The 23,084-nt window shown below is 38.1% G+C and overlaps 1 protein-coding gene across 3 annotated transcripts in view; it reads left to right on the top strand.

Annotated features, from left to right (window-relative positions):
- LOC117296547 (U3 small nucleolar RNA-associated protein 14 homolog A-like) overlaps nt 1-23,084 on the top strand; it is a 47,431-nt gene that overhangs the window by 15,964 nt on the left and 8,383 nt on the right. For all 3 annotated transcript variants that reach the window (XM_033779526.1, XM_033779527.1, XM_033779525.1), the window contains exons 6-10: nt 369-524; nt 2,476-2,598; nt 3,058-3,152; nt 13,799-13,922; nt 19,424-19,501. In XM_033779526.1, the coding sequence (XP_033635417.1) occupies nt 369-524; nt 2,476-2,598; nt 3,058-3,152; nt 13,799-13,922; nt 19,424-19,501 (576 nt within the window). The remainder of the gene's footprint in view (nt 1-368; nt 525-2,475; nt 2,599-3,057; nt 3,153-13,798; nt 13,923-19,423; nt 19,502-23,084) is intronic.

The raw sequence follows: 23,084 nt of genomic DNA, 5'->3' as shown, positions 1-23,084 counted from the left end.
CCAGATAATTGGGGTGTCCCTATACACAAGTCACCCCTAGCAAGTTAACTGCATGGCCGCATGAGCAGATGCGTTTGAGATATTCAGCTGTAGTCTATGCCTCAAAAGGCGACAGTAGACACCAGAAGAGCAGATCTGCTCTGTCTCTCTCTTTGAACCAAAAGAGGGGGGGGGGGGGGGTTAAAATCAGACTTTTCCTTTTCATATGTGCGTTATTTTAACTTTATAGTCTCCCAATGTCTCAAACTATTCTGCTTAGAGCCACGATACACAGTTGAGTAGATAATACCACATATCAATGTGCCCCTATTTATTCGTACATGTACATTAACCTAAAGTTGCGTATTTCCCTTTTTTTTGGAGTGTAGATCCGACGCACTATTGGATATGAAGCAGCTTCTAAAGAAGTTTCCAAATGGGATCAAGTTGTCCAAAGTAATAGAAAAGCTGAGCAATTGTCTTTTCCAATCAACCAGCCTGTTATTGGTCTGCAGTCTACTGATCAATTTGTCAACAAATTTAAGGTTTGTTTTAGACGTTAACATTTGTTTTATTTTGTTACGCCTCTTCTTTTTGTGTACTGTCTTTATTGACGAGTTGGCAACACAGCTAAGACCCAGTTTTAGGACTTGGGGCAACAGACCGAACAGCTGCTGCTGTCGTTTTTTTTCTTGTTCTTTTGTGAACTTTGTGAATTTTAATGACAAGTGGAGCTTCCACAAATGTGTGAACATTGTTTTTCCACCCTTCTTAATCAAATCAAATATAATTGAAACTGAGTTAAAGCCTCAAAATTAAAACAATAGTTTTACTTCATATAAAGATGAAAAGTCATGTTGTTAGAAGTTGGAGTTAAGAGTGTGAAAAACTCAGCCATTGAATGAAACAATTGATTTTTGCAATCTATACAGAAAGGCCCTTTTGAAAAAAGAGAGTAATTTTTGCATAAAAATAACTCCTATTCAACCTCGGCTTCCGGCTCATAACTGTAATTTGAATTGAGAATTATTCAAAAATTGAGATTGCATCTCTGTAGTCTAAATCTTTCTTATTTTTGTCTAATCAAAAACCTTTTCAAGGGTAACAAAAAAAAATGTTGTTACAATTGTTAAAATAAGTTGTCAATGTAACCGTTTGTTTGACCACATTTAGTACTTTCTTGTACATTGATAATCAAAGAGAACACCCTGTTGCAGCGGATACTTTGCATTCTCCCCGATGAGATGTATTGTTGTATTGTTAGAATGGCTTGTGCAAAACTGTCTCAACAATAACGTGAAACTGTTAGAAACAACAAATTTCTTTGAAAGAGTAAGCTAACTCGTATAAACAATTTAGCTCAATCAAGACAACAAGAACTTCCTAATAACTGTACTTTTGTGTTTAAAAGATCATACAGTGTCAACTGTTCAGGTGAAGTTCAACAACCAGTTCAGTGGAAATGTTCAAGTTTTTGTTTTAAGTTTCAGTCTTTGAGATGAGTTGTTTTGGGTATGTACAGGCCCAAGCCAAGTGAGATTGTGATATATACATGTACATGTACTTGCCAGTAGTTTGGGGTAAATTCAGCTATGTTTTCCAATATAAGAGATGTTGTTAAGTTTTTGGAATATTATAAAAGATTGTGTAAGTTTTAGGAATAAAAAAAATGTTAACAGTTTTTTTTCAGGTTCAAACAGTGAAATCTGAACCAAACACAAACTTAAATCTTAATTGAAATACTTTGTTTAAACAAAAATCAATCTCTCTGTCACAGGTTCCAGTTGAATGAGCTGAAACAATGAAAACCTTTTAAGGTTCAATACATCATTGCACTAGGGAGTGATGATCATTTAAAAATGATCATCACTCCTTATTGCAATGATGTATTGACTTAAACATTGTTGGTAGGGGGCTGTAACAGTCACCAGATGCTTTCAATCTGTAGAAAATAAGCCCTAGGAACCAGACAGATGCAAACTCTGTGTGTGCATAGACTGCAGGAGTTGACTGTTCAAACTACATGTAGCTCAGTACGATTTGAACATGCAGCATTTGATCAAGAATTAAATTTGGTTGAATATTTGAAAGGCACTTTTGGTGGACAATTTAACCCTTACTGCTGTTTTGATGAAGATCATACAATAACTGTTAATTTTCTTTTTGTGAAAGTAAACTTTTATGTCATATCATAAAAAAGTAATACTTTTAATCAACTCAAGGCAAGCACAGCAATCTACTTTGTGTGAGCTTTATCAGTGACGTTTCAGTATAAGGTACAAGTATGTACAAATGTACAATGTACATACACATGTACAACGTCACTTGATTAAGGGTACACATATGTACATGTTCGAACATGTACATGTTCATGCACACTGTTTGTTACATCAAACTCCTACCTACATTGTACATAAACAAGTATTCACATACAATGTGCACCAAAATTGTTCATGTTTGTGGATTTATAAACTGATTTGTGTTGCATTATTTCAGCCAAGCACTCCCTTAGAGCAAGAAGTCTACAAGATTCTTCACGGGAGTAGACATAATGATCGACCAAATAAGCAGCTGACATTAGCAGAAGAAGATGCACTCACATCATTGAGTGTAGAAGAGGTTTGTTGTAAATTCTACTTAATTTGTTTAAGTTTATCCTTATGCTAACACACTGACTGGCCAATCCAAAGCCACCTATGATTCTAGTTTGCTAGATTATACATGTACACTGTTCACAATCTATTGCAGGGTGGGCCTTTTTATGATAAGTGTACCTGTTAAGATTGACTCTGTACCCGACTAACAGTTAAACTAATAAGGGAATTAATGTGTGGTGACGAGGTTTTCAACTAGTGGTTTAATCCAAATGAGGCCTGGTTCTTGATAATTTTAACGAGCCGAAGTTAAGGTAAGGTCAAAATCATCACAGACTTGTGAGTTGTGAATTCCAAACCTTTGGACTCCAAAATTCCTTTGAAAATTTAAAGAAAACTTTAACATTGACTGTGGGAGGCTTGTTGATCGTACACTGATGTTGTGTTGTATATTGAATGTTCATTACATTGAATTTCATACTAGGCCCAAGAACGTCGCTCTGAACTGCAAAAAACACGAGCTCTGCTGTCTTATTATGAAGCCAAGTGTCACAGGAAGAAGAAGATCAAGAGCAAGATGTGAGAAGTTTCTTTGTGTAATTTTACTACAGCTTTTGTGTTTTAAATCTCTGCACAATTTGTGAATGGTTGACGTATGCTTTATTTGTTTAAATATTTATTATCTAATGTTACCTTGCTTCATGTCTTTACTTACTGTTAACAGACATATTACCTATACACACCACCTATGGAAATCAACGTCTGGTGGATAGTGTAATTTTAAAAGCATCCGACTGTACCCAAACCATGGGCAAAATCTGTGAAAACGCAAGCGACAACACGTGAAAAGCAATGGGCGAGTGGGGAGATAATGACAGAAAATGTGTGTTTTTAGGGTAAACAAATTACCAAAACTCTAAGAAACAATGTTAAATCAATCGCTACATGTAGATACTTGTGTGCTGTTTCTCCCCTTTTTTTTTTAAAACTCTCTCCAAAATGATGAAAGTAGAAGGATTTTATAAAAAAAATATGTTTGTCACAAAATACTGTATGTCTGGCCAAAGTGCGTGTCGGTGCGTGTTTGCGCGGGCGCTGATGACGCGTATCGCATACAGACTTACGTGCTAATGATACGCGATTGTTTGATGTGCATTCAACGCAAGTGTACGCAAAACGGCGGGCCATAGTATGAACTTGTGTTACAGAGTGAGCCTAGAAAGGATTTGCCAGAAAAAAGGTGTAGTATCGACATTTTAATGGTTAAACTTCAATGCCAAACATTGTAAACAGTCAAATAAGAATTATTATTAAGTATTGTCTTAAATTGTAAGGTTATAACCCAGCATCGGGTCAATATCTCATAAAAATTCATAAAATAATAACTAAAAGTTGGGGCAGTGCCTCAAGGCTATGCCGAAATGTGTACACAATTAGCATTGATGCACGTTTACTTCCGCCCATGGTTTGAGAAAATCCAAAACTTCACGCTAGCGCCCCCTGCTGCGGGTCTTTGACAAAGACCAGTCTTCTCAATTGGTGTATCTCAACTTATGCAGAAAATAACAATCCTGTGAAAATTTCAGCTCAATCGGTCATCGAAGTTGTGAGATAATAATGAAAGAAAAAACACCCTTGTCACTCGGAAGTTGTGTGCTTTCTGATGCTTGACTTCGAGACCTCAAGTTCTAAATCTGAGGTCTCAAAATCAACTGAGGTCTCAAAATCAAATTCGTGGAAAATTAATGCTTTCTCAAAACCACGTTACTTCATAGGGAGCCGTTTCTCACAATGTTTTATACTATCAACCTCTCCCCATTACTTGTTACCAAGTAAGTTTTAATGCTAAAAGTTATTTTGAGTAATTACCAATAGTGTCCACTGCCTGTAAGTATTATATGTCTGTGTTAAAGTTCATGATGAAAGCTTTTATTTTTTAAATCAATGATGTATTAACTGACCTCATAGTGTTTTTAGTGTTAGAAACAGTAAATGTCTAATATATCTTTGGATTTGTCTGTTCTAGGCAAAGTACTGTCATTGTTGATTGAATTCCATTTAATCAAGGCAGTGGAGAAAGTTGGCCATTTTACTTGTTCTCTCATGCATCATGTTATTTGAAAGATTTATTTGCATTTACATCAGAAAACAATATATTAGACAGAAAACAGACCAACTATGACCACTGACTCTTAAAATAGCTTTTTTATTTGGTATATTTGTCTTTAAAGGATTCTGGTACTTTTTCAAAATGTCCACAGATTTACATTAAACTTACAGGGTTTGTATACAATGATAGTGGAAAGCTTCCCTTCAAATATTACACACAAAAAGTCACAAAATCATTTTGGTATCATGAGACAAAAATGATTTTAGCATGTAAAATCCCCTTGACCAGTTATGATATTATACAAAAACCATAGCATAACTGGTTTTTACGTTTTTACATGCTAATCTGAGACGAAAATTATTACTTTTACTCATTTCTCAAAAACTACAGCACCTCAGTAAGTAAAATTTCAAGGGAAGCTTTCTACTATCATAATCTTCAAACTGTGTAAGTTTAATGTAAATCTGTGGACATTTTGTTTTTTGTTAGGAAAAAGTCCATAATACCCTTTAAACAAACAAAACAGCAAATATTTATGGTTTGTAGTTTTTCTCATGTAGCTGGCCAGCAGATAAAACATTTGTAAAAATCGTTAAAGGGAAGGTACACGTTTGGTAATCACTCAAATCAAATATTATCTTAAAAACTGACTTGGTAACGAGCATTGGAGAGCTGTTGATACATAGTATAAAACATTGTGGGAAACGACTCCCTCTGAAGTAATGTAGTTTTTGAGAAAGAGGTAATTTCTCACTAAAATAATAAGAGACTTCTAGCTAGAAGTCTTTTATTCCTATCTGAAAGCACACACAAGTTCGTCCAACAAGGGTGTTTTTTCTTTCATCATTTTCTCGCAACTTCGATGACCGATTGAGCCCAAATTTTCACAGGCTTGTTATTTTATGCATATGATGGGATACACCAAGTGAGAAAGCTGGTCTTTGACAATTACCAAACGTGTACCTTCCCTTTAAAGGGAAGGTACACGTTTGGTTATTACTTCAAACAAATATTAACTTAAAAACTGACTTGGTAACGAGCATTGGAGAGCTGTTGGTAGTATAAAACATTGTGAGAAACGGCTCCCTCTGAAGTAGCATAGATTTTGAGAAAGAGGTAATTTCTCACTAAAATAATAAAAGACTAAAGACTTCTACATGTAGCTACAGTACAGCCCCATAATTGCCATTGAGGCACGCAGGGGAAACGAGGGCTGTAACGAGGGTGTTATTACCCCTATCGAGTGCACACGCCTCGTAGCAAGCTAGTGAAAAGGGGCTCGTTAGGACCATCTTTTTGAGACAAGGTCTTCGTGTTCGCTGAAGCAGATCAATAGCCCTCGTTACACACAGAACAAAGATTAAGCCACGCAAGGCACACAGGCTGCTTCTGTGAGGGACGATCTCAGATAGGGATATAACAAAAAAAACATGGACAGACGGACATGATAATAAAGAATGCAACCAGAAATTCAAGCCGCCCGCTTCCATTGGTGTCGGTGTCGTCATGAATTTTATTCATAATGGAGGAGTTAAACTCTTGGGGAATGACGTTGCAAAGTTGTAAAAACCATGGGAAGGGATAAGAAATAGAAGACTAAAACTCCTCGTCTAGAGACTTGTCAGAGTCGGAGTCTGACAATATTATTTGTTTTGTTTTTCCTTTTTTTTTCTTGTGTGTATCAACAAAATTCCACGCCTGATTCTCGTTCAAAATTAATTAAACCCATGGATGTGGTTTCGTGTGGTGTTGAAGTTGTTCTGTTGTCAAAAAAATACCCATAGATTGCTAGAGTTTGTCCCTGCAGTCTGGCTGACAGATTTTGTCGTCCAATGAAACTCCATCTTCTTTTAAAATTGCTGTTTGAGACGTTGTAGTAGTGGAAAACATTTTGTTTTTCATTGTAGCTGAAGTTTGTCCAAACCCCGTCTGTTTAATAAATTGCTGTTCAACATTTTGTGTTCAATTAATGATAAGAATGTCGGACCCACCTGTTCAACTTGAATTCCATTTTGACATTGGAGTATTGGAAATTAATCAAGAGTGTCCGCCCTGTCTGTTAAATTAATTGCCGTTTTGAGACGATGGGAGTATTGGAGAAAAAAAAAACGTTTCTGAAATGTTAAAAATGTCCAACCCGTCTGTATCAAATACCCAGTTGTGTAACGTTCGAGTAGGCCTATTGGGAGAAAAATGTTTAAATGGTAAGATTGTCCAAACTCCGTCTGTTTGATAAATAGTGCCATTTTGTAAGTTTGAGTATAGGAAAAGAATGCCCGGACGTTCGAGTGTTGAACAAGTTGTTTTTTTAAATGGTAAGATTGTCCAAACTCTCTCTCTGTTTAATAAATTGTTGTTTTGTAACATTCGAGTATTGGAAAACAAATTGTTTAAATGTAAGAATGTCTGACCGGTCTGTTTAATAAATTGCCATTTTGAGACGTTTTATTTCTGGAAAAAAAATCGTTTTAAACGGCAAGATTGCCAAAACTCCATCTGTAACGTTCCAGTATTGTAAAACATTATTGTTTAAATATTAAGAATGTCCGACCCGACTGTTAAATAAATTACCATAGTGAGACGTTCGAGTGTAAGAAGGAAAAAAAATCGTTTTTAAAATGTTAAGAATGTCCGACCCGTCTGTTTAATAAATTGCCGTTGTGTATCAGTTGGAGTATTGGGGAAAAATGTTTAATTGGGAAGATTGTCCAAACGTTGAATAAATTGCCCCATTTAAGACGTTCGAGTATTGGAAAACATTTTAGTTGAAAATTGTAAAGAATGTCCGGACCCGTCTGTTTAATAAATTGCTGTTTTGAGACGTTTGAGTATTGAACAAAAAAATTGCCGTTTTGTAACATTCGAGTACTGGAAAAAAATTGCTTACTGGTAAATATTAAGAATGTCCGACCCGTGTGTGTAATCATTTGCCGTTGGTGTAACGTTCAAGTTTTTGGGGAAAATGTTTAAATGGTAAGATTAGCCAACCGTCTGTTTAATAAATTGCCGTTCGAGACGTTCGAATACTGGAAAACATTTTTGTTTAAATTTTAAGAATTTCAGACCCGTCTGAGTGTTCAATAAATTGCCGGTTTGTGACGTTCGAGTAATTGAAAACGTTTTTATTTAAATGTTAAGATTATCCAAATTCCGTCTGTTTAATAAATTGACGTTCGAGTATTGGAAAACATTTTTGTGTAAATGTTAAGACTGTCCAAACTCTGTCCGTATAATAAATTGCCGTTTTGTAACATTCGAGTATTGGAAAAAAAAAGTCTAAATTATAAGAATGTCTGACCCGTCTGTTTAATAAATGTTTCGTTGTGTAATGTCCAAGTTTTTGGGGAAAATTGCCATTGTTTGGGGAAAGGGTTTTGGGGAAAAGTTGTTGAGTTTTTGGGGAAAATTTTTAAATGGTAAGATTGTCCACACTCCGTCTGTTTTATAAATTGCCGTTGTGTAACATTAAAGTTTTGGGGAAAAATTGCCGTTGATTGGGAAAACAAGTTTTTGGGAAAAGTTGCGACTGTTTGGGGAACAAAAATAAAACTTCTGAATAAAATGCCCCGTTTGAGACGTTCGAGTAATGGAAATTGTTTTTATTTAACTGATAATATTGTCCAAACTCAGTCTGTTTAATAAATTGACGTTTGAGTATTGGAAAACATTTTTGTTTAAATAACAAGGTTGTCCAAACTCCGTCTGTATAATAAATTGCCGCTTTTATACATTCGAGTATTGGAAAAAAAATTGTTTAAATATAAGAACGTCCAACCCGTCTGTTATGTCTAATAAATTGCTGTGGTTTAATGTTCGAGCTTTGGGGGGAAATTGCCATTGTTTGGGGAAAAAAAAGTTTTGGGGAAAAGTTGCCGAGTTTTGGGCAAAAATGTTTAAATGTTAAGATTGTCCAAACTACGACTGTTTAATAAATTGCCGTTTTGTAACATTTGAGTATATTGGTGATTTTTTTTTATAAATATAAGAATGTCCGACCCGTCTGTTTAATAAATTTCCTTTGTGTAACGTTCGAGTTTTGGGGGAAAATTGCCGTTGTTTTGGGTAAAAAGTTTTGGGGAAAAGTTGCCACTGTTTGTGGTAAAAACAATCGGAACTAAATTGCCCCGTTTGAGACGTTCGAGTATTGGAAAACATTTTTGTTTAAATGTTAAGATTGTCCAAACACCGTCTGTATAATAAATTGCCGTTTTGTAACATTCAAGTACCGGTACATGTATTGGAGAGAAACAAAAAGAGTCTAAATATAAGAATGTCTGACCCGTCTGTTCAATAAATTTCCGCTGTGTAACGTTCGAGTTTTTTGGGGGAAAATAGCCGTTGTGTGGGGAAAAGGGTTTTTGGGAAAAGTTGCCAAGTTACAATTGCAGTACAGTAGTTACAATTGCGGCACATCTAATTGGTTATATTTAATTTTCTTTTTTATGGTTATACTTTCAGTAGACGGTCTATGATGGCCTATCCCTCCTATCGCCGCAAAGATTTATTGCCGTATCGCAGCGAGAACGGGCCGCATGACAGTGTGTTCGATACATTTCTCCAACCAGATGTTCAGCAAACAATATTTTTGTGTGGCGATACTCATGTAGCGCATTCTTTGGATCTCACAATTGCGCATACAATTGTTTAAGAACTGCTCGGTATTAGAGCGCAATTGTGCAAATCACAAGACTGCGCTCCACGAGGAAAACAATGATTTTTAAATTATTTTTGTGTAAACAAATGTTTGAACGAACTACCCCTATATGTGTACCTCTGGTTAGTTTACAGTAGTAACTGATGAAATTGCGAGATCGATGCCATCCCTATGGTTACCTAAAGCAAGATTCTCAGCTGAGTGATTTAGATAGATTGTAACATTTGTCCTCATCATTTTTCTGCATGGCGGAAAACAATTTACAAAGAAAGTTTTGAATTGTATAGCCACACCTTTAGGTGCCGATCCAGTCGGGCATTTTTGCTGTTGCAAACAACATACGAACCGAATGGACCTATGGTTCAAATGCAAACAACAATAAAAAATGAAAAGAAAACCCTTTCAAAAATTGACATTAATTGAGAACAAAACCTATTTCCACGAAATGAATCACTACCTCTATCCACAAAAAACACGTAGGCCTATACCCAGATGCTGGGAGAATGATTGACACACCAACAGATCAGATACAAATACCTCTTATCTTAATCCTCTGCAGTTTGTTATACATTTGTTTCACTCAGAAGACCAGCCGCCATGTGTGGTGTCTTTTGTGGTTTTGTGACTGAACGAGGAAAGTTCATTGACATCTGCTGGCTTATAGTTTCGTGCCCTTTTCTTTTAAATTCATTTTTGGCAGTATGGTACTACTATCTAGTGCCCCCGAAATTTAGCTTACTCCAAGGCCAAAGTGGTAGTGCCTTGAAATGTGTTTCGTAATTAGAGGCCTGGTGTTTGTTAACAGATACAACAATAGTACTTTATAACACTTCGTTGCACCCACTAAAATCGTTCAGTTGGTGAAAACGCTGCGCTCGCTCATCACTACGCTCTATTTTTAATATAAATAAACTCCTTCCCACCAACAAAGCTGCATTTGCACCTCTTTGTGGTTTAGCTGACTGGTCCCAAAGCCAAGTGGTGATCTCAAACAATTTAAACAATGGGGCCCCCCCCCCCCCCGGCACGCTTTATTCAAACACCTCCTGGTGTGCATTGTCTGTGATGCACTTGCTGTGGGTCTTATCTGGTGTTGTAATGATACACTAGCCTTTACTGGTTGCCAGCATTCCCAGCAACATCAACGTTTATTGTCATATACGGATCCGTTTTCAATGAGCCATCATTGAGAGAAGCATAATATTACTTACAAATACTGATGTGGAAACTTCTCATCTTCTATGCTGAATGTAATTCTAAAAAACATGTAGGTTCCTGAGTGATAGTGACTGCCTTGCAAAATATCCCTTGTTCCAAGTTACAACTTTGTAACGGAGTGAACATTATAAAAAAATATCCCACAACGGCAATAATATATTATTGTAACAATAACAACTTCGGACATTCTACACTTTTACAATAGTTTTTCCAATTTGCAAAGGTCCCATAACGGCAATATTATCAAAAGGAGGAGTTCGGAACTTCTTACCCTTACAAAAAATTGTTCTCAAATACTCAATAGTTTACAATTAAAACAATTTTTGTGTATGGAAATGTCCCACAACGACGATTATTATTAAAAACATGGGAGTTCGTTTTGACATTCTTAAAGCCATTGGACCCTTTCGGTTCAGAAAAAAAAAAAAAGTTCACAGATTTACAAATAACTTACAGGGTTTACAGAAGGCAATGGTGAAAGACTTCTCTTGAAATATTATTTCATGAAATGCTTTACTTTTTGAGAAAACAGCAAAACAATATAAATTCTCGTTAACGAGAATTGCGGATTTATTTTAAAGACATATCATGACACGGCGAAACGCGCGGAAACAAGGGTGGGTTTTTCCGTTGTTTTCTCCCGACTCCGATGACCAATTGAGCCTAAATTTTCACAGGTTTGTTATTTGATATAGAAGTTGTGGTACACAAAGTGTGGGCCTTGGGCAACACTGTTTACCGAAAGGGTCCAATGGCTTTAATAAACAACATTATTTTTTCTCTCCAATACTCGAACATCTCATACGGCAATAACAGACAGAGTTCGGACCTTATTAACCCTTCAAAAAAAATTGACTGTTATCAATACCTCAAAACGGCAACTTATTAAAGACAGAGTACGGACATTGTTACTGTTGAAATAAAAGTAAAGCCAACTGTAAATGTCCCACATTCGCATTTGAAAACATTCAGTTCGAACTGACGTCTTCCCCAAAAGAGCATTGTTATTCACGGCGGAGTATTGACCTGTTTACAATTAAAACACTGTACTTGGAGATGTCCCACAACGGCGATTATTATTAAAACATAGCTCGTCGGATATTCTACTAATCAATAAACTACATTATTTTTTTCTCCAACACTCGAACGTCTCATACGGCAATTACAGACGGAGTTGGGACCTCTTTACCCTTCAAAAGAAATGTTTTATCAATATCTCAAAACGGCAACTTATTAAAAGATGGAGTATGGACTTTTTTTTACTGTTGGAATAAAAGTAAAGCCAACTATTAGTGTCCACAACCGCAATATTATTGAAAAAATTCAGTTCGGACTGACATCTTCCCCTTAAAAAAATGTTCCCCAAAACTCAAAAGTGCCAAAACAGCATTGTTATTCGCAGCGGAGTATTGACCTTTTTACAGTTAAAAAAAGTTTGTACATGGAAATGTCCCACAACGGATGCAATCTACTAACTAATAAACAACATTATTTTTTTCTCCAATACTCGAACATCTCATACAGCAATTACAGACGGAGTTCGGACCTTCTTACCCCTTTAAAACAATTGTTACCAATGTCTCAAAAGGGAAACTTATTGAAGACGGAGTACGGAAACTCTTACTGTTGAAATAAAATTAAAGCCAACTGCTTTCGTCCCACAACAGCAATATTATTGAAAACATTCAGTTCGAACTGACGTCCTCCCCCAAATACTCAAAAGTCCCAAAACGGCAATTTGTTATTCACGACGACGGAGTAACGACATTTTCACAATAACAACAATTTTGGTACATGAAAATGTCCCACAACGGCGATTATTATTAAACATGGGAGTTCGTTTTGACATTCTTACTAAATTAATAAACAACATTATTGTTTTCTCCAATACTTGAACGTCTCATACGGCAATTACAGAGTTAGGACCTCCTTACCCTTTAAAAATTTTGTATCAATGTCTCAAAGCGGCAACTTATTGAAGACGGAGTACGGACATTCTTACTGTTGAAATAAAATTAAAGCCAACTGCTTATCGTCCCACAACAGCAATATTATTGAAAAAATTCAGTTCGAACTGACGTCTTCTCCTTAATTTTTTTTCCCCCAAATACTCAAAAGTCCCAAAACGGCAAGGAGTATAGACAAAACTGTTGTATATGGAAACTAAGCTTGGGCGGTTCCAGAAATTTGGGGCTTGGTTCCGGTTAAAAAAAAAAGCTCGGTTCTGAGACATACCCGGTTCCACTCTATATGAAATATAAGCCGCCCTTCCCGAGCTCACACACACACAATTTAGCCGATCTATTTTAACTGAAAATAACCAAGTTAATCAGACATCGGTCCGGAGCTCACACACACCATTGGAGCCGATCTATTTTTAACGAAAAATTAATACCAGAATACCCACCAAGTCAATCAGACATCGTGCCACCGAGCACCTATTCTCCATGCATTTATACAAGTCTTTGATTTGGCCGGCAGCAGTACGTCCGTAGTGCATGCAGTGTGCCGTCTCTGTACATAGAAGTGTACATGCCTGTACATGCATACAGTACTGTGTGTTTTGTGCACGGGACAAGCTTTTATGAATATGGATATATCGGCAGCCAATCACAACGTGCTGTCTGGTTGGACTTTGGACTCTGTATATCTCAGCATGCATGAGATATACAAGATGCCTATGCATCTGTGCACTGTGTGTTGTATATAATGTATATAAATGTCCTTGCATTGTGCAGCGCTCGTTTCGTTTCGTGGGTACTCGATAGTTTCGCGGGTCCTCGCTCGTTTGTCTCGTATAGCTGCTTCCCAACTGAACATGGGATCCCTTGTCTCGAGAGGCGCCCTCGTTTGACTGACAAACGAGCGAGCTTCCCTCGCGTGTAGCGAGCAGGGGCACACGTTGCCGGTCTCGCTCGTCCGGTCTTGCTCGTCCGTGCCTCGATGGCAACTAAAGGGCTGTACCGTAGGGCTGTACCGTAGCTAGAAGTCAATTATTCCTATCTATATGCACACAAATTCGTCCAACGAGGGTGTTCTTTCTCTCATCATTTTCTCACAACTTCGATGACCAATTTAGCTCCAATTTTCACTGGCTTGTTATTTTATGCTTATATGTTGGGATATACCAAGTGAGAAGACTGGTCTTTGACAATTACCAATATTGTACTTTCCTTTTAAGTTTGCTTCCAATCATATACAAATTTACAACATATTTACAAGACATCTTGATTGTTTTTGAAGGTATCACCGTATTCAACGAAAGAGCAAAGCTAAAGTAGAGGGTGATCAATTAAATGAAAGGCTTCAAGATGATCCTGAACAAGCCAGCACACTGCTTTTGCATCTGGACAAAGAAAGAGCTAAGGTGACTAATAAACTACACAAAATAAATAAAATAAACTAAATACCTCAGACAGCTTCGCTATTCCTATTCCTCATGTGGGGGTGTTTAAAAGGTAAGGGAGATTGGTCCTTGATGCATGTCCAAGGCCCTGTCACTCCTTGCAATCAGGCAGTTTAATCAGTAAGGATGATTGGTCCTTGATGCATGTCCAAGGCCATGTCACTCCTTGCAATCAGGCAGTTTAATCAGTAAGGGTGATTGGTCCTTGATGCATGTCCAAGGCCATGTCACTCCTTGCAATCAGGCAGTTTAATCAGTAAGGATGATTGGTCCTTGATGCATGTCCAAGGCCATTTCACTCCTTGCAATCAGGCAGTTTAATCAGTAAGGGTGATTGGTCCTTGATGCATGTCCAAGGCCATGTCACTCCTTGCAATCAGGCAGTTTAATCAGTAAGGATGATTGGTCCTTGATGCATGTCCAAGGCCATTTCACTCCTTGCAATCAGGCAGTTTAATCAGTAAGGGTGATTTTTCCTTGATGCATGTCTAAGGCCATGTCACTCCTTGCAATCAGGCAGTTTAATCAGTAAGGATGATTGGTCCTTGATGCATGTCTAAGGCCATGTCACTCCTTGCAATCAGGCAGTTTAATCAGTAAGGGTGATTGTTCCTTGATGCATGTCCAAGGCCATGTCACTCCTTGCAATCAGGCAGTTTAATAAGTAAGGATGATTGGTCCTTGATGCATGTCCAAGGCCATGTCACTCCTTGCAATCAGGCAGTTTAATCAGTAAGGGTGATTGGTCCTTGATGCATGTCCAAGGCCATGTCACTCCTTGCAATCAGGCAGTTTAATCAGTAAGGGTGGTTGGTCCTTGATGCATGTCCAAGGCCATGTCACTCCTTGCAATCAGGCAGTTTGATCAGTAAGGATGATTGGTCCTTGATGCAGGTCCAAGGCCATTTCACTCCTTGCAATCAGGCAGTTTAATCAGTTAGGGTGATTGGTCCTTGATGCATGTCCAAGGCCCTGTCACTCCTTCAGGCATTTTCAAGGAAATCCGTAACTTTTTATTTTCTGGGGGGTTCCACTTTTTCCCCCTCTGTGCGTTTTGATAATGGCCAGTACTGTCCACTTTTTTTGTCAGGACAGGTAAACAGGGAAAATTCCGGGGAAAGTTGCATGTTGCTGTCCTGTTGTCCCACAAACAAAAACATTTACGTCCCATCTTCCTGTAATTCAACGCATTCCCGACCTGTCTTTCCATAAATAAACAGACTATCAGCCCTTATTCCTGTCACATTTTCCCGTAATTAAAAAAATGTCTGCCCCATCTTCCCAAAAATAAACCATTCCTGTCCCATCTTCCTGTCCAATCTTCCCGTATATTACTAAACACATTCCTGTCCCCTATTCCCATAAACACATTCCCATCCCGTTTTTACATTAATAAACACATTCCCAACCCCTATTCCCATAATCAAACACATTCCCATCCCGTTTTCACGTTAATAAACACATTCCTGTCCCCTATTTCCATAAATAAACACATTCCTAACGCATTCTTTTGTTAATAAACACATTCCCGCCCCCTATTCCCTTAAATAAACACATTCCCAAACCGTTTTCACGTTAATAAACACATTCTCGTCCCCTATTCCCTTAAATAAACACCTTCCCAAACCGTTTTCACGTTAATAAACTCATTCTCGTCCCCTATTCCCATAAATAAACATATTCCCTTCCTGTTTTCACGTTAATAAACACATTCCCAAACCGTTTTCACGTTAATAAACACATTCCCAAACCATTTTCTTAGTAATAAACGCATTCCTGTCCCCTATTCCCATAAATAAACACATTCGAAAACCGTTTTCACGTTTATAAACACATTCCCATCCCCTATTCCCATTAATAAACACATTCCCTTCCTGTTTTCACGTTAATAAACACATTCCCAAACCGTTTTCACGTTAATAAACACATTCCCAAACCATTTTCACGTTATTAAACACATTCCTGTCCCCTATTCCCATAAATAAACACATTCCCAACCCGTTCTCATGTTAATAAACACATTCCCATCTAGTCTTCATGTCCCCTAAATAGATAGATACATGTAGATACGTTGAAAGAGGTAAAATGGTTCGATGAAAAACTGTCCTCGCAGCACACAAGGCTGAATTACAGCAGTTTTACATGTACAAAAAAAGAAGAAATTATATTAAAAGGAAGGCTGAGTACAACTCTATTAATTTAGCCACAATTTTACATTTCAAATATTGCAAATTTGTGATAAAAAATAGGTGGAATATAGTTAAGAACACTTGTACATTTAAAAACATTGCACATTAAAAATAAACTAACCCAAATACATTGTGTGGCAATAAACCACTAATCATTAGACAAGAATGAAAAAGGTTATGATAAAGAAAAACAAGTGACGGGTCAATACAAATCTGAGCAGCAATTAGTTGGACACTTCAAATATTGCATATTGGTAATAAAAAAAAGGCGGAATAGTTAAACCACACTATTCAATTTCAAATCATTGCACATCTATACTACAATGATCCTGAAATTGCCATCTTGGATGTGCGTGCCGCCATGTTTTCACATCAAGTGTTGCCCGCACCCTGGTGACATGATGCTTCTTGGGGTAAACTTTGGGGTACCTATGTGACCTGTCAGGCACTGTTAATGATGTAACAGTCAAGCTTGAGTGTGCAGTAACTTTGGGGGAGAGGCTACCCTTGGGTTGTCAGGGGGTCTGCGTTGTTTCATACCCGTCAGGCACCCTTTGCAGACATGCCAACTAGTATGTTTTTCTTGTATTATTTCGTACAGGTTTTTGTAAAAAATACGGGTGTACAGGTTTTTGCACAACCACCGCAAAAATATCTGTTTCTTCCCGTTGGTCGTCGTCCCCTTTTTCTAACCCAATTTCAATATTTTTTTTATTGACACAAATACTCGTTTTTGGCCGACTACTTATGGCCTTCATTTATTATCCAGTGAACTCTATTTCTCTATTCATCCAGCAGCCTGATCTTGGTGGTATTGAATGTCCGAATTGAATGTTCACCACTTCGAGTGCAACAGACAGACAGATCGATTTCCCGTCTCATTGCATGCATGCTATGCACCAGCGCAAACTTACGTCGCATAATCTAATCACAAGCCAGTTTATCCAACAACCCGATTTCACAAGGAACCAGTCCAACACAACCCATTGAACAACGGAGGGTGCTGTTTTCAGAAATGCCCTTTTATAGTATAGATCGTTAAGTGAACGAACAAAAAACTTTTGGGAATTGTTTTCAAAAAGATGTTGCACCTTCTCTATTTTGCCTGTCTCGTTCTCGTTTACGCACGTTTTATTTAAAATACAGGTTTTTTAATGAAAAATGCAGGTTTTGGGGTTTTAGAATACACAGTTTTGTGATCCCAGAGGTTGGCATGACTGCTTTTGTGATGTCACAGTAGCGCAACCATCCATTAACTTGCTTAGCGCAAGTGGGACAGGGACAGGGGTGGTTGGACAGGGGGAAGGGCAAAAAAAAATACAGGGAAGAAATTAAAGAGCTGGGGATATAATGCGGGAAAAAGGAAAAAAGAACACGAAGTCTTAAACGATACAGGACAAGAAAATTATAAAATGAACGCAAACAAAAATCAAAGAAACATGTAATAAACAGGACAGGGAAAGAACCACTAGCAGGACCCGCGCGAAACTGGGAAACATGTGTGGGATTAACAAACAATGAGAAGCTGGGGAAAAAGACGGGCAAGTGTGCGATTTCACAAAGCACTAAGATTTGTCTTAAACTTACACGAGAAATTGAACTTCCGGGACCATTGTGGGCCCAACCTTATGGACTTTTACGTTGGGGAGATTTTGTTTCTGCCATTATTTTAGTTTAACTTGACTTATGACCATAAAAATTACATATGTTATACTAATTAACAACATTCATGTATTTTAAAAGTAAAAATAAATTCAACAAAATAGCGGAGAAAAAGAGATATTTAAACTTGACCTCAGGTCAAGTTACTTGAAACAAATTAAGAATTTGTGCCCATCCTCCGATCCGAAATTTAAGCAGAAGCTTGTTTTGGTGTTGCGGAATGGAAAGCCTTTTCATTGGTTGCCTAGGCGTTGGTTTCCTCTTTAAACTGCGTCACGCGCTAATCTAACGCCCTCGCGACCATCGTGCGTTCATGTATAAACCAGCTTTTATTAGTTTCACATTCGGGCGTAGATTTACAACAGGGGTTTCGACAAATTTAAGATCAAATAAACATTCTAGTCTCAGAGTTTTACTTAAGTCTATTCAAAAACTAAAACCCTATTATTTGTATATTTGTTTTAAAGGCTAAAACTAATTTAAACAAGCTGTAATGAATTTTGTTGTTGTTCAGATTCGGCATAAAGAATAATTCAAAGCAAAGATTTGATTTCGTTTGTGGTGTTTTCCCGCTCCGGAGAGCGCAAGACTTGCACAGTCTTTTGTAAACCTACACTGTACCCCGCTACATTTGAAGCATTCTATATGCAACCACTAGTCATTAGACAAGAATGGGAAAGGTTATAAAAAGTTTATAATAAGAAAAACAAGTGAAAGGTCAATAAATATCTGAGCAATATATATACATAATAGCAGACCATTTTTTATTTTATTTAACGACATTAAAAATAGAGCAACATGGCTAGATGATACAAATAGAAACAATATGTAATTTCATGACCTTCACTTCGCTTGTGGGCCAAGCTGCTACTCTAACCCATACTGCGCCGATGTACCGTTTTTCATATTCAACGCCATTCTAATAACAATTAAAAAATACATAAATGAATAAAAAATAAAAGTCACCTTGGGGTTCATCTGGATGCGCGCCATAACTTTTACAACCATTTAGACTCCATCACCAGGGGCTAAATCCATCCATGGCTTTCTTGGTAGGTCATTGCACTAGCAAACTGAAAGAAGCCGCCTACTTTACATTTGTACGTCCTTGCATTGAAAATGCATCTTCCCTCTGGGACCATGGCCATACCAATTTGTTCCTTTTTTCTTTTCCCGTTTTTTCCACTGATTTTTTTGTTCCTGAACTTTATTACTTGCTGAAAAATGAGGGAAAGAAGCCTGGAATTGCGTTATCTAGAAGTAAAAAATCCATTGCCCAACTCTGTAGTGGCTTTGCGCCTCACGTTCGCATCAACTACAATGTTTTAAGCTTCCTACATGTATAAGCATGTTTATTAAAAGTATAAGATATACTTTGTAAATTGAAATATTTTCCGTGAAGCTAATGCTACTGCATGAGTACATGTACATGTATTAAATGTACATGCATATGAGTGATATTGTAACAGCACAACTTTGAACATGCTGTAAAGGAACAAGTGTAGAATACAAGCAGAGCAAGCCGATCATTCAATAATCAACCTTCAGTTTACTTGACCTTCCTCTAGACCTTCCTCTATTTCAATTGCTTATATTTTCTATTAAATGTAGGAACGTTTGACCCTGAAGCACCGCAACACAGGAAAATGGGCCAAAGGAATCACAAGATTCGGAAAACATGATCAGAATGTAAGTCAAATATTGTCTTAACAAATTTGTAATGAATGTCAAAATTTACATTGGCAGGAAGTATGAACTGGGCTTAAGGCTTTGAACCATTGGATACATAATTTATGATGCTCTTCTGCCTAGTGTATCTGTGGTCATACTCAATGAGACCCAAGGAGACATCATTTATAATGCTCTTCTGCCTAGTGTATCTGTGGTCATACTCAATGGGACCCAAGGAGACATCATTTATAATGCTCTTCTGCCTAGTGTATCTGTGGTCATACTCAATGGGACCCAAGGAGACATCATTTATAATGCTCTTCTGCCTAGTGTGTCTGTGGTCATACTCAATGAGACCCAAGGAGACATCATTTATAATGCTCTTCTGCCTAGTGTATCTGTGGTCATACTCAATGAGACCCAAGGAGACATCATTTATAATGCTCTTCTGCCTAGTGTATCTGTGGTCATACTCAATGGGACCCAAGGAGACATCATTTATAATGCTCTTCTGCCTAGTGTATCTTTGGTCATACTCAATGGGACCCAAGGAGACATCATTTATAATGCTCTTCTGCCTAGTGTGTCTGTGGTCATACTCAATGAGACCCAAGGAGACATCATTTATAATGCTCTTCTGCCTAGTGTATCTGTGGTCATACTCAATGAGACCCAAGGAGACATCATTTATAATGCTCTTCTGCCTAGTGTATCTGTGGTCATACTCAATGGGACCCAAGGAGACATCATTTATAATGCTCTTCTGCCTAGTGTATCTTTGGTCATACTCAATGGGACCCAAGGAGACATCATTTATAATGCTCTTCTGCCTAGTGTGTCTGTGGTCATACTCAATGAGACCCAAGGAGACATCATTTATAATGCTCTTCTGCCTAGTGTATCTGTGGTCATACTCAATGAGACCCAAGGAGACATCATTTATAATGCTCTTCTGCCTAGTGTGTCTGTGGTCATACTCAATGAGACCCAAGGAGACATTATTTATAATGCTCTTCTGCCTAGTGTATCTGTGGTCATACTCAATGGGACCCAAGGAGACATCATTTATAATGCTCTTCTGCCTAGTGTGGCTGTGGTCATACTCAATGGGACCCAAGGAGACATCATTTATAATGCTCTTCTGCCTAGTGTGTCTGTGGTCATACTCAATGGGACCCAAGGAAACATCATTAATGATGCTCTTCTGCCTAGTGTGTCTGTGGTCATACTCAATGGGACCCAAGGAGACATCATTTATGATGCTCTTCTGCCTAGTGTGTCTGTGGTCATACTCAATGAGACCCAAGGAGACATCATTTATAATGCTCTTCTGCCTAGTGTATCTGTGGTCATACTCAATGAGACCCAAGGAGACATCATTTATAATGCTCTTCTGCCTAGTGTATCTGTGGTCATACTCAATGAGACCCAAGGAGACATCATTTATAATGCTCTTCTGCCTAGTGTATCTGTGGTCATACTCAATGAGACCCAAGGAGACATCATTTATAATGCTCTTCTGCCTAGTGTGTCTGTGGTCATACTCAATGAGACCCAAGGAGACATAATTTATAATGCTCTTCTGCCTAGTGTGTCTGTGGTCATACTCAATGGGACCCAAGGAGACATCATTTATAATGCTCTTCTGCCTAGTGTATCTGTGGTCATACTCAATGAGACCCAAGGAGACATCATTTATAATGCTCTTCTGCCTAGTGTATCTGTGGTCATACTCAATGAGACCCAAGGAGACATCATTTATAATGCTCTTCTGCCTAGTGTGTCTGTGGTCATACTCAATGAGACCCAAGGAGACATCATTTATAATGCTCTTCTGCCTAGTGTATCTGTGGTCATACTCAATGAGACCCAAGGAGACATCATTTATAATGCTCTTCTGCCTAGTGTATCTGTGGTCATACTCAATGAGACCCAAGGAGACATCATTTATAATGCTCTTCTGCCTAGTGTATCTGTGGTCATACTCAATGGGACCCAAGGAGACATCATTTATAATGCTCTTCTGCCTAGTGTATCTGTGGTCATACTCAATGAGACCCAAGGAGACATCATTTATAATGCTCTTCTGCCTAGTGTGTCTGTGGTCATACTCAATGAGACCCAAGGAGACATCATTTATAATGCTCTTCTGCCTAGTGTATCTGTGGTCATACTCAATGAGACCCAAGGAGACATCATTTATAATGCTCTTCTGCCTAGTGTGTCTGTGGTCATACTCAATGAGACCCAAGGAGACATTATTTATAATGCTCTTCTGCCTAGTGTATCTGTGGTCATACTCAATGGGACCCAAGGAGACATCATTTATAATGCTCTTCTGCCTAGTGTGGCTGTGGTCATACTCAATGGGACCCAAGGAGACATCATTTATAATGCTCTTCTGCCTAGTGTGTCTGTGGTCATACTCAATGGGACCCAAGGAAACATCATTAATGATGCTCTTCTGCCTAGTGTGTCTGTGGTCATACTCAATGGGACCCAAGGAGACATCATTTATGATGCTCTTCTGCCTAGTGTGTCTGTGGTCATACTCAATGAGACCCAAGGAGACATCATTTATAATGCTCTTCTGCGTAGTGTATCTGTGGTCATACTCAATGAGACCCAAGGAGACATCATTTATAATGCTCTTCTGCCTAGTGTGTCTGTGGTCATACTCAATGAGACCCAAGGAGACATCATTTATAATGCTCTTCTGCCTAGTGTATCTGTGGTCATACTCAATGAGACCCAAGGAGACATCATTTATAATGCTCTTCTGCCTAGTGTGTCTGTGGTCATACTCAATGAGACCCAAGGAGACATCATTTATAATGCTCTTCTGCCTAGTGTATCTGTGGTCATACTCAATGAGACCCAAGGAGACATCATTTATAATGCTCTTCTGCCTAGTGTGTCTGTGGTCATACTCAATGAGACCCAAGGAGACATCATTTATAATGCTCTTCTGCCTAGTGTATCTGTGGTCATACTCAATGAGACCCAAGGAGACATCATTTATAATGCTCTTCTGCCTAGTGTGTCTGTGGTCATACTCAATGAGACCCAAGGAGACATCATTTATAATGCTCTTCTGCCTAGTGTATCTGTGGTCATACTCAATGAGACCCAAGCAGACATCATTTATAATGCTCTTCTGCCTAGTGTATCTGTGGTCATACTCAATGAGACCCAAGGAGACATCATTTATAATGTTCTTCTGCCTAGTGTATCTGTGGTCATACTCAATGAGACCCAAGGAGACATCATTTATAATTCTCTTCTGCCTAGTGTGTCTGTGGTCATACTCAATGAGACCCAAGGAGACATCATTTATAATGCTCTTCTGCCTAGTGTGTCTGTGGTCATACTCAATGAGACCCACGGAGACAACATTAATAATGCTCTTCTGCCTAGTGTATCTGTGGTCATACTCAATGAGACCCAAGGAGACACCATTTATAATGCTCTTCTGCCTAGTGTGTCTGTGGTCATACTCAATGAGGCCCAAGGAGACATCATTTATAATGCTCTTCTGCCTAGTGTGTCTGTGGTCATACTCAATGAGACCCAAGGAGACATCATTTATAATGCTCTTCTG

Source organism: Asterias rubens, chromosome 11, assembly GCF_902459465.1.
Source record: "Asterias rubens chromosome 11, eAstRub1.3, whole genome shotgun sequence".
Taxonomy (NCBI): Eukaryota; Metazoa; Echinodermata; class Asteroidea; order Forcipulatida; family Asteriidae; genus Asterias; species Asterias rubens.
Note: the sequence above shows the minus strand (reverse complement) of the source record. Positions and strands in the feature narration are given on the sequence as shown.